This window comes from Anastrepha ludens, chromosome 4, assembly GCF_028408465.1.
Source record: "Anastrepha ludens isolate Willacy chromosome 4, idAnaLude1.1, whole genome shotgun sequence".
Lineage (NCBI taxonomy): Eukaryota > Metazoa > Arthropoda > Insecta > Diptera > Tephritidae > Anastrepha > Anastrepha ludens.
Genome location: NC_071500.1, coordinates 102,593,678 through 102,607,022, shown reverse-complemented (window position 1 = coordinate 102,607,022; position 13,345 = coordinate 102,593,678). Strand labels below are relative to the sequence as shown.

Genomic DNA, 13,345 nt, shown 5'->3' with positions numbered 1-13,345 from the left:
TTCTTCTCGAGGATCAGAAATAAAATGGATAGCAATGTTTTTCAATCCCTAAAGAAGCTGTTGAAGTCTTTACACAGCTCATTTTGGAGATATCCACTTCAGGTTGCTTTGAAAATTGATTCAAACAAACTCAGAAGTGAAAATATTTTAAAAAAGAAATAAACCCTTTTCATTATTATTTTACTGTGCTTTCATTATTGGGGGCAAAATATGAAAGGCAACCCTCGTATATGTGTTATGCTGCAAAGCTGAGTTTTTCAAACAATACAGCTTGAAATCACTCATAACTTAATTCATAAATGTGACTATTTTACTGTATAAGGTGGCGCAAAATTAATCATCCTGTCGGAAGATTTACAATTTTTGTAAATGGCGTCGTACGTCAATTAGATACATCAGCTGCAGCATACAAACGGGCAACTAATGGAGCACGTAAAGATCAAAATAAAAATTTCCATCGCCGAAAATCACTTTTTTATTTAGTGAAAAGTTATTCAAAAACAATATTGGTTGATTAATTTTGCGCCACCTTATAAATTTAATATAAGCCATCTCTCGAAGAGTTTGAAACATTTTAATTCACTCACCAAAAAAACGGCATTCAACTGAATGATTATTTAGTGCTAAAAATGTTTATTTCAACATTCATTTTTTCTTCATTGAGATGTGAATTCATATTTCCCCTGAGTGAGTGAAGAATTGAAGCAAGTGGAGGTAAAGTTTATGAAATCTAATTGAAAATATTTAGTGATTTTGAACAGCAAATGTATCCCTGAAGTATATAGCGCGAATTATGCTGAGGGCTGGGACTCTCTGTTCTCGCACTTTTTTTTGCCAAAAGAACAAAACTCTGAGCTGCACTGACTCTTCCTCATTATTACTAATAAATCACTACTGTAAGAGGAGAAATTCTCGAAGTTTCGCTTCAATAGTGCTGATGTCCTCGTATTTAAATTTTTTCGTTTCTGGGCGAAGGTTTCAATAATACATGTGACTGCACTAGGACCTTCTAAATTCAATGGCGTTCGTCGTTTTGCCTCCTTTGCTTCAGTTTTCGAGATAATGGTGTTTAAAAAATTTTCTTTGTGCTGGTGAGAGAGAGTTCATTTTGAAATAACCTTAAGTCATATGTTAAAGTGGTGATTTTCCAGAATAACTGAGATTATATTAAAAACAACTTCTGTGCAAATTTTTGGAAGTATACCCTAGCTTGAAGAGGGAGTTATGTCCAAAAAAGTTGAAGTTTAAAAAAATTTATTTAAATATTAAAAAAAAAAAAATATGCAAATCACATTAAAATGTACTGCAACTTTTGTTTGAATCGTATATTATTTACGCATTATAATATAATTCAAAACATTTTTGATTTCAGAACTGATGTCATAAGGTTTCATGAGGTCTCAGCGGTACAAATACTGGAATCGCGAAAGCCGGAGCCAATCTAACCAACAGACGTATACCATTAGAAGTAGATATACAAGTACTCGATGCCACTTTATCGACAAAAAGAGTAGTCAACTACTTAGGAGTGCAATTAGACACAAGGCTAACTTACTCAGCGCACAAAAATCATGTTGCCACACGAGTTGCCAAAGTAAACGGCATGTTAAGGAAGCTCATGGCAAACCTTGGAGGTCCACCGCAGAACAAGCGAAAACTTTTAATGGACGCGACGAACATTCGACGACAGATTCGCTAAAAGTGCAATGCCGGCAGAAAACCCCGCAACCTGCGCTCTCAGAGTGGCTTCGTCATACAGAACAGTATCTGAAGAAGCGGTTCTAGTTATCAGCGGAACCATCCCATCTAGCAGAAAAGCGCAAATGGAGATGGGAGGCAAAAATCACAGGTATCCCAGTACCACGCTTCTCCGATATTAGAATTTAAACGCTCATACTTTGGCAGGCAAGATGGAACTCTGAACGGTACGGTAGATGGACAGCGAGACTAATACTCGATCTAAAAAGTGGGTTGAAAGAAAGCACGGTGAGGTTAACTATTACCTCACACAGTTTTTGGCGAAAGGGAAAAGTGAGCCTACCAAATTGCATATGTGGAGATACTGAGTATGATGATGCGGAGCACACCTTCTTTAAATGCGAGAGGTGGAACATAGAGAGAACAGCTCTGCGACGAGCTATTGGAAGTAGCGTGAAATGAAAACTTATGCTGAAGGGCATTGAGCATGGGTTTCTCAAAACAGGCGAACTTGGAGGCAGGGTGAGTAAGTAAGTGTCCTTCTTGGGACGCCGTCTTGGCCCTCTACCTCGAAGCAATGCGGAAGCAGTCCCGAGGTGGTGGGAAAAATCCAAGAGAAGACGAGGGATATTTTTTAGTGGAATCACCACACACATTACTATATAGTGTGAAGGCATTTTTAACCCAACCTCACCGCCACAAAAAAATATTTTCCAAAACGGGGGACGCCATTGAATTTTGAATACCCCAATTAAGTAAGGTCACCCGTCAAAACATTTGTCCAAATTGAGCTTTGTTGCCGCTTTATCCAACAAATAAAAGCTACGGGTTACTTAAAAGAAAATATATTATATCATCCCTTTTAGGCGCTACCTCCTTAGAATATGCATAGATAAGTGGGACTTTGACTCCTCATTGAGAAATCGGTATTAAATACCACAATTTAGCCAAACGTTTTATGAAAAAATGGCAATAATTCACAGCCGTTAACGACGAATTGCAATAATCAGAACATTGGCTGACGTAAGTGGGGTCACGATAGCGGTTTTGTTTTTACGAAAAAGCTGAGATTGGGTGATGATAACTGATGAAACTGAGATTGGTTGCTTCGTTGCCATCTGAGCAACGACAGATTGGGCGAGTGTGTACATACGGGTGAAATACGCTGGCGGAATTCTGCTGCCGAGTACTCCAAGGATGATAGAGTACCTGGTTACGCCTTCCGAATTCGCTGTGTCGTAAAAGCCCATGAATAAACAAACAAAAGGAAAGGGAGTTACTTGTTTGTGAAGAGGAAGATTAGGCGATAGCAATGGAAACAACCAAATGCAAGAAAGTATACGCACACACACCCACTTTCTTGCCACAGCGCCTTCTGCATAAAAGTGCAAACACACTTCATTTGAAGGCTTTATATTAATTTGTGATTTTACGATTTAACACAAGGCACTTCGTTTCTATTAATTGGTTTAGTTAAAATCTCACGAATCACAAACCATTTACTGAATTTTCTCAAACATGTAATTTCTCTTACTTTTGTTTGCTTTGTATTGGAAAGGGAACTGACGTCAGACTTGTAAAAATCGCTAAAAATAAAATAACTGTTTTGGGAAGGCACCACCTATGGTGCTCAATTCGCCGTGCGAGTACCCGGTGACGTGTCAGCCGAGACGTGTCGCTCAGTTGCAATCTACCATCTTTGCTGATCGCATTCTGGGTATGTCAAGAAATATATGACAAAAGAGATAAAAGATTCTATTAGTTTTAGCTAGCTATGACCAACGTCAATGAATGCAATTTCTGCGATGTTTTTGGATACGATGGATGGCAGATCATATTTTCAATAATGCCCGTTGAAAAAGTTCAAAAATTTGGCTTTATTTAGCTCAATATATGTTTAAAATATACTTAAGGCTTCCAGTAATTATAAGTGATTCTTGGTTGCTAAAAGCAAAAATGTTAATCTGTAGAAAAAATATTAGCTCTGAATCTATTTCTGCCTTAGATTATTTATTTTAGTACCAAAATTTGAATGAATAACCTTTGAGAGTATTTATTTATGAACATATTTATTTACTTGAAATATAATTATATAATAAATCAAACTGTATTTGGTCCCGCCATCTATCGTTACGGATTTGAACTACATAGGTATTATTTAAAGAATGGTAACACTTAGCTCTCATCTGATTTGACAGAAAATTTGTTTTATTCTTCCGCTGAACGAAAATGGTTGTGTATACGCTCAAAGAACGCTAGGAAATATTGCGACATTCCTTTGAAAAACATGGTAATGTTGCAGAATGTGTACGAAAATTACGCGCGACAATGGGAAAAAGAAAAGCACCGAATGAAACGTTATGTTAACAAGCAAAATTGCCGCATTTGGGGCTCAGAAAACCCGCACGCACTCGAAGAAAAGCCGATGCATTCACAACGAGTCACTGTTTGGTGTGGATTTTGGTCGAGAGGCATCATTGGTCCATTTTTCTTCGAAAATGAGCGAGGAGTGGTCGCAACCGTCAATGGAGAGCGTTACCGGGCCATGTTGAACGAATTTTTGTTCCGAGAAATTGAAGAGGAGGATATTGGTGGCATTTGGTTCCAACAAGATGGCTCTGGATTATTATCTTTGGGGTGCCGTCAAAGACCAGTGTTATGCCAACAAACCAGCAATAATTGATGCACTGAAGACCAACATACGCGATGTCATAACTGAAATACACCCGCATACAATCGAAAATGTGTTGAAAAATTGGACCGATCGTATCGAATGGTGCATGGCTAGCCGAGGCAGCCATATGGATGAAGTTGTGTTCCATCATTAACTGGAAGGATTGTACTTCAAAATAAAAAAAAACAGTTCGGAAAAATATTGAGTAGTTTCTTTTTTATAGCATTTTTAATTCCGTAAAGTTATATGGCGGACCCTGTATAAATAATCATATTGCAAAATCAAGGAAACTAGCAGCAGAGGCTATCGGCCTCCTTTGAGAGCCTGTAAGTATACTTCGTTTATGAATATTTTGAAAGAAGTATGTGAGGTCAAGGCATATTTTTTCAGTTGGCGTTTTGTTTTTTCCCCTATTTTCGTGCATCCCAACGTTAGTTGCTAATGGGTATTACTGAGTGCTACTCATAATTATTTTTCAGCTGGGCTAGGCAGACTGAGCAATTTTTTTCCGCCACGAGGTCTACTGTTTAAGTTTAAAATTTAAAAATCCAAACCTTAGTTAACGTAGAAATTTTAGGCATTGGGGCTTTGTATGAAAAATAATAAATTTTATTTAAAATAATATTTATTTTTTTGCCTAATTTCATTCTGTCCTTAAAATTAAAAGCGGAGGTTTTTCTTCACTTTTTTCGCCAATCTAAGCTTAGTTTGAGTTCTTAGTCTATAGAAGATTAACCGGGGAATATTGAGCTCTTGCTATTTTAAAAATTAAAATTATTTCAAAACATAAACCTTTACTTAAATAAAAGAAAACAACAACTTTTCATTATATCTGTAATAAAAAACACTTAGCACACCACTACGAAATAATGCCAAAGTATAAAAAAAAAAATACAGAAAAAAGACAGCGCTGTTTCTTGCAAGATACAAAATAAAAACACAATACAAATAAAAAAATTCAAATTTATGCATAGCATTAATATTCATTTTATTTGACGCATACAATTAAAAACAGCTACACATTAGGGTCGTTCAAAATTAAGCCGAACTGATTTGACCTCAGGGCATTTGCAAATTATGATGACAAATGGTGGCATATAAATTATGTTGTGTTGCCATGGTAATTTGCCAGTGCCATGCTGCCAGTTTATTTTGACTTAGTTCTGTCCTTCACCCTATTCTTGTGGTTTTTGGAAACAAACATAAGTATAATTTTGAAATAATTTTCTATGAATATATTCAGTCTCGACTTACTCACCTCGCCAACTATTTTGGTCGCAGGGTGTTGTTTGATTCTTTATTAAATACGCATTTAATGTGGTTAGGGAGGGACTCTTACGCAGCGTGTCCTCGTCATTTTTCCAAACATACTTGATTTGCGCCTCCTCATAGGAAACTGTGAAGTGCGTGAATAAGATTAGATTAGATTTTTAGAAATTTAATTAGCAAACAGTTATAAAATGAGTTCAACATGGTTTTGTTATTTAAAAAGTGGGGGACTTTTATACACAGGTGTTCAATGGCATTAAGATCTTAGATTTAGTAGTGAATACCTTTTTTAACTAAACATTTTCACGACGTGTTATATGTACTAATTAGTTGTACATTCTGCTCGAAGAGAACCCAGAATTGGTGAAAAAAATATTAAATATTTATTATTCATTCAAAATTGTTCCATTGCCTTCAAAGAAGTTCCCGAAATAATACACGAATAATTCAATCAACAAAAAATTTCTGAAGTGCATTTCCTGGAAGAGTTTTTTTTTTCTCGCCGAACCATATAAGTTGAATACGTTGATTATGGGACTGTGTGGATCGAGTTTTGGACAAATATTTATTTATTCATTTATCAACAAACAGGATGCTTATAGACTATAAGATAGCTGGATACAATCAAAGATCTTATGACAAGAGTCTTATAAGTAGTTTCTCAAAAGTAAACTTGGAGTAAGAAAAATTTAAGTGCCCTCTCTACGCATTTCGGCTCTGCGGACGAGTGACTAACCACTTCCCAGCATACTCATGGGACCAAATATGAATGACAAAAAAAAAACTAAGAAGAAAGAATTAGTTGATGCCACTGCTATGACAAAGGACAAAAAAGAACTGAAATATCAGACTCCGGGAAAGATTGCCTTCCACTCGGACGAAGACAGATTTTCGGCCTCAAGTGAAGAATCCTTAACTACCCTTCAGGATCGCGCCAGACATAGCACGCCTGAATCGCAAGCAGATCTTAAGCCAAAGGCGGCTACAACCAGAGCGCCGGAAAGTACTAAGTGGACTACACCTGAAGTAGTTGCAGCGTCTACTTCCAAAGCAGCATTTTAGGCGGTCTCCGGTGCAGTTGCGCCTAGAGGGCCCAGAAAAAGAAATAAATCCATGCGCTTGATCATAATGTAACGATACTAGAAGGTTGTCTATATGTTGGACAGAATAACCAAGAATGCCGCAGCCGGCACCGTGCATGAACGCGACCAAATCGGGAAGCAGAGATACGACGTGGTGATCGAGGAGTACAATAAGTTTTCGGAACGTGCACCCGCGCCAACTACTAACGCAGGCAGCTAAGCACAAAAAAGAATCGCTCTCAGAACGAAAGCGGTAATGCCAATCCCAAGAAGCCCAAAAAGCGGGATGAGCAACAAGGCGAAGCTCCAACAGTCACTAGGCACTTCAACGAGGTCGCAAGAGACCATCTACAGGTAGCAAGCATAGATAAAAATACCAAAAAATCGCAGTCAGTTCCCGAAAATTGGGTGGAGATCGATGTGAGAATATCCCGAATGGTAATGAACTACGTAATTGACTATCCCGAAGGTCCTCAACCGGAGTACAGATATTACTCTCATCTGGGTACCTGGCCATAGGAACATAGAAGGAAATGAGAAAGAGGAGCCTACCTCTAGAGTATCAAAGTGCTAGCAGTGGGCTGCCTCGAAGCATCTAGAAAAGAGAGATTTTTTTGCAATTCCAAAAGCAGGCTGATAGACCAACACCGATACTTGCAAAATAGGGAAGGAAACGTGGCCAGAATACAACAAGTTGAGAACTGATGAGCTGTTATGAAAGTCAAGAACAGACATCTTTAGGATTACGTCAACAAAAATCGGCCGTCGGCCTATCGGAGGCCATGCTAGGAAGATGAGGTGGCCGAATAACGATATATGCAGAAGCTGCAATCAGGAGGATTCTAGGGGGACAGTCCTCCACTATCTGTGTGAGTGCCCAAGTCTAGGTGTGCTACGACAACAAATACTGGGGAAATTCTGAAGGAGCAATTTGGTAGAAATTGCAGCAAAGAAAATACACGGCATAGGTTGATTTACAGTCAAATCAAGATGGTTCTACAGTGGTTCTATTAGTGTTGTACCAAAATGGCAGCTTTTGTGCTAATTGAGTCTGGGGCGTGTCACCCAGAGAGCACCTAAACCAACCAACCAACCAAGAAAAATCTCAATCTAAGGAAGAAGTATAGGCGTAAAATTGAGATAGCGTCATCCTAAGAGGAGCATTCATTCCATAAACAGTATACATTGAAAAATAGAAGAAAATATCGTTAATGAAGAGGATAAATAGTAGCGGACCCAGGACACTACCTTGAAGGACCCCAGACCAAGTAAGAAATGCATAAGACGATAAATTATCGAATCGAGCGACGCAGTGTCTATTGTTCTTCTTGTTCTCAATTGGCGCCAGTCGTTTATTTCTCGTATTAACCGGCGCTATTTGGATACACCAAGTGAAGCCAAGTCCGTCTCCACCTGATCTTTGCAACGCATAGGAGGCCTTCCACTTTCTCTACTACCACCAGCTGGTACCGCATCGAATACTTTCAGAGCTGAAGCATTTGTATCCATTCGGGCGACATGAGCGAGCCAACGTAGTCGCTGGATCTTTATTCGCTGTGCTATGTCTATGTCGTCGTAAAGCGCATACATCTCATCGTTCCATTGCCTGCGATATTCACCGTCGCCAACGTGCAAAGGTTCAAAAATCTTGCGCAGAATCTTTCTCTCAATCACTCCAAGCGACGCTCCATCGGATATTGCCTTCGTCCACGCATCTGCGTCATACGTTAGGACGGGCATGATGAGAGCCTTACAAAGTCGTCGAGAGAGGACTTTACTACTCAATTGCCTACGTAGTCCAGAGTGGAGTTTGTTGGCTAAAGAGATTCTTCGTCCATTATTATGATAGGAAATTAGGCAGAGTGAAAGCCGAAATCCTCAAGTTTACCTACTAAATATTGGGTGAGACACCCTATCAAAAGCCTTAGAAAAATCAGTATAGATTGCATCCATTTGGAAACCCTTTTGAAAGGTATCAAATTAATCGTCCGTAAAGGCAGCTAAATTCGTTAATGTAGATCTGCCTAGAAGAAACCCATATTGATTGGGATACTTGAAATGCTCAACGGCGAAGTATATTTTGTGTTTGACTAACCACTCTAAGAACTTAGAAACTGTGATTAGTTTGGAAATCGGGCTATAATTTTCAATATTGTTTTTATTGTCGCTTTTAAGGAGAGGCGCATTAAAAGCTAATTTCCAGCCATCAAGGAAGACTCCAGCAGAAAGTGACATGTTGAAAATGTGCTTTAAAGGCGTAGTCAAAGCAGGACAACTTTTAATTAGAATAGCCCTTAACATCAGTATTAGTGGCTGACATAAGTTGTTTTAAGCCAACAATCACATCCTCGTCAGTCAAAAGTAATTCCCCGAAGCTTACGGAAGTATCTAAATTTAGCAGGATACCTTCACGAACAGAGTCAAAAACAGTATTGCTGGAAATAAAATTGGAAGAAAAAATTTAGCAAAAAGATTGACAGCATCAGAGATGAAATTGGCTGAGGCTGCCTTAAGATGAACGGACGCTGGTATATTTGAGCAGTTTTTCTTAGATTTTATGTAACTCCAAAAGGACTTAGGATTACATTTAATATTGCTTTGGTACAAAGATTTATTGAGTTTGTTGAATTTACATCTGTAAAAAACATACGGCTTACGAAAATCAGCATAATTAGAATGCTTATATTTTTTATAAAACTTATATTAATATGCATGAACAATGCCTACAATCTTAGGGCCGCATATGATCTTGGTGGATGAATCAGTAATTTTTTTCCACAAATTTAAACCAATTTGCCTACTTACATGTCGCAGGATGTTCTATATTTACTTAATAAATGACCCCCTATTGTTGAGTTTTGGCAATCTTTTTAAGCGGGCTTCTTTAATGATCAATTTTCGGCACTTATTTGATAGAATGTAGAAACTGCTGCTGGGTTTTTTCTAAGTGAAATATTGGATCATTGCAGTAAATCACTGGAATAATGAATCGACTTCCTGATTTTGTTGATATTTCAACACGATGGCGCTCCTAAGTGTACTTATAAGAGATGATCAGATTGGGGGCACTTTTTTCAATTGGCGTTTTGTGACAGATCACGCGTGACTCCTGTCAAGCTAAATACATTTTTTTTTTCAGTATTCATTAACATTTGATCGTGGTAAGACTTACGCCTCTACAACGTTTATAAGTCGTAAAATCGCATTACGAAAATCGACGCTCTGTAAAAAGTGATCATCGCGCGCTCATAATCGTCCTATCCAAAGCACTATTCGCCAAACCATCGGCAAAATTTAGAATAAATTTACATTACCGGATAATAGGCGACTGATGTAGATCACATACAGCCCGAAGTGAAGAGAATATTGCGGCTGTAAATGAGAGATTTGCCGAAGACTCGGAAGAATCGATTCGGCATCAATCTTAAGAACTTGACCTATTTTATGGCACTACTTGGACAATTTAACGCAGATATCTTGTTTCGAAAGCATATAAAATACAGCTAGTCCACCATTTGAAGCCAGCCGACCTTCCAAAGCGTAATAATTTCAGTCGTGGGCTCTTGAAACACTTGCCGCAGATCCGCACCTTGGAGCTCGAATTTTGTTCAGCGATGAGGCCCATTTTTGGCGTCAATAACCAAAATTGTCATGATGGGGATCAAGAGTAACCCGAAGCCATTCAAGAACGACCATTATATGCATTGAAAACAACCGTTTGGTGCAGTTAATAAACTTGAGGAATCAGCGGCCCATATTCCTTCAAAAGCGAGGCTGGTGCCAGTGTAATAGTGAATGGGGAACGCTATTGCGCCATGGCAAACGAATTTTTGGTACCGCAAAGTGAAGCCCATGATATCCATAATATTTGGTACCAACTAGACGGCGCTACTTGCTACACAGCCCGTGAAGCAATGGATCTACTGTGTCGTCGGTTTGGTTGATCAATTTAGTTCTCGTCTCTGAGCATTGGATTGACCACAAAGATCGTGCGATATCACATCTTTGGACCTTTATTTCTGGGGGGTATATAAAGACTGCTGTAGTCGAATGGGTTGGTGCGGGACTACCATTCGGAATTCAGAGCTTTTTTTAATAGCGGTCGCCCCTCGGCAGGCAATGGCAAACCTTTCTGTCATTTCTGTATTTCTGCCATGAAAAAGCTTCTCATAAAAAGTATCTGCCACTCGGAGTCGGCTTGAAACTGTAGGTCCCTCCATTTGTGGAACAACATCAAGACGCACGCCAAACACCCAAAATGGGTATAAGTGGTTTGTGGATACACCAGCACCGATTGAGGTATTGGAAGCCAACATTACTAAAGTTATTCATGAGATTCCGACCGAAGTCCACCAGCGAGTCGCGAGCCATTAAAAATTGATGTTTACGTATTACCGAATTACGACGCAGTTGCGGCGAACATTTAGAAAATAAATTTCGTGAACGGTTCTTCACAGATATAATAAAGATTGCCCAACCAATTTGTATTTTACACTACTTAATGAAGTATTTATTTTTTTAATCACGCGCTAATTCTCCTGAAAATAATCATTAGTGCTGCGTTTTCAGTTGAATATTAAATGTCTGTAAGTAGCGCATAATAACTATGCCATTTTCTGTAAAAATTTTAATTAATTTCAATTAAAAACACATTTCTTGCAAGAGAAGATAAAATTAAAAAGTGTGAAAAATGGCTGTCAAATGAGTTTCTTGGTGCTTAAAATTAAAAAAAAAAATTAAGAATGCACAGCATTGCATTGGTAATTGATTATTGGTGCGCCCTACCGAGGCAACGGAACTTGTGCCGAGCAGCTGAATGGAAGTGGCAGAACAATGGACGCGATTGCCGCATGCAAAAAGCGTAAATGAAAGAAAGAAAATACAGCAAAAGCAACGCGGCAGAGTCCCACTTCAGACCATTACTGAAGCGCCAGCGGTGCGTCAGCATCCACGCCTGCAGGCGCACGGCTATAAGCAAATAAAAACATTTGCTACCAGCCATTGTGTGTATGTGTGGCACAGACTATGACTAGAGAAATGAATTAATGGACGAACCAATGAATTGCTTTGCCATTCCCAAGTCACCTTTTAAATGCTGCTTGCCACCAACGCTTTGTTTACAGTTGTTTTTGTGTTTGTTTTGTTTCTTGTGGTCTTTAGATCATTGTCGTTTGTTGCTTTTGTTTTGTATTCTGGTTTTTGTATTTTTCAAAAGCTGGCAATTTATCATTTATTGCTGTGCTAATTTTAATTAATATCAAACAATACAATGCTTTTACCTGCGCATGCCGATGCATTAAAAAATTGAAATATGGATGAGCGAAAATGTATTAAATATGAAAAATGATGTTCTGTGATACAATGTGCGTACTACACAGGGTCTTTTAAGTTCGAGTTTCTGTTTTAGCAGTACATATTTTATTCTATTTATTTATTTATTTTAGCCTATGAATTACAACTCTTAGAGACTATGATACTAAAGTTGCTTAGCTTAAACTACTGATATAAAGGGTGATTTTTTAGGAGCTATAGGAAAGTTTTTCAAAAAAACACACGTAAAATTCAGAAAAATGCATGCAATATTTATTTAAATCGATAATACAGTCCATATAATTTAATGTTTGAAGATTATTTCATGCAAATGTTGACCGCGACTGCGCTTCAAATGGTCCATCCACCTAGTCGAATTTAGGCATAGTCTTTCCAATGTTTCGGCCGGTATCTCACATATAAATGCTTTAATGTTGTCTTCCAATGCGTTAATTGAAGCAGGCTTGTCTGAATAGACATGAGCTTTAACATATCCCCACAAAAAATAATCTAAAGGCGTTATATCGCACGATCTGGGTGGCCAATTGACAGGTCCCGAACGTGAAATAAAATTTTCAGCGAACTCGCCTCTCAACAAGTCCATTGTTACGCGTGCTGTGTGGCATGTGGCACCGTCTTGCTGAAACCGCATGTCATGCAAGTCAAGCTCTTGCATTTTGGGCAAAAAAAGGTGGATATCATTTCACGGTAGCGCTCACCATTCACAGTTACGTTACGATTCGTAGCATCTTTGAAGAAGTACAGTCCAATGATACCTTCAGCCCATAAACCACACCAAACTGTGACCTTTTCTGGATACATTGCTAGCTCTTGCAATTCTTCTGGCTGATCTTCACTCCAAAATCGACAATTCTGCTTATTTAATATACGTACCCATTGATCAAAAAATGAGCTTCGTCGCTGAACACAATTTTTCGATGAAAAAGTGGATCTTCGGCCAACTTTCCAATAGCCCATTCACCAAAAATTCTGCGTTACGGTAGGTCGTTTGGCTTCAATTCTTGCACCAGCTGTATTTTGAAAGGCTTCACACCTAAATCCTTTCTCCAAATTTTTCACGTTGTTGAGTAACAGAGGCCCAATTGCTGCGAACGGCGACGAATCGATAATTGATGGTCATCATTAAATTGGCCGATACAGCTGCGATATTTTCTTCAGTTCGCACTCTACATAGGCGTGTTGGTGGTTTGATGTCCAATAATGTAAATTTGGTTCTAAATTTAGTCACAATAGCTCGAATAGCTGCTTCAATGGGTCGATTAAACTGACCATAAAATGGAAGAAGCGCGCG

At 38.6% G+C, this 13,345-nt stretch overlaps 1 protein-coding gene across 10 annotated transcripts in view; it reads right to left on the bottom strand.

Moving 5' to 3' along the window:
• Positions 1 to 13,345, bottom strand: part of LOC128860400 (uncharacterized) — a 192,841-nt gene that overhangs the window by 81,770 nt on the left and 97,726 nt on the right. For all 10 annotated transcript variants that reach the window (XM_054097916.1, XM_054097915.1, XM_054097918.1 and 7 more), the window contains one exon: positions 5,631 to 5,768. In XM_054097916.1, coding sequence (XP_053953891.1) covers positions 5,631 to 5,768 — 138 coding nt within the window. The remainder of the gene's footprint in view (positions 1 to 5,630; positions 5,769 to 13,345) is intronic.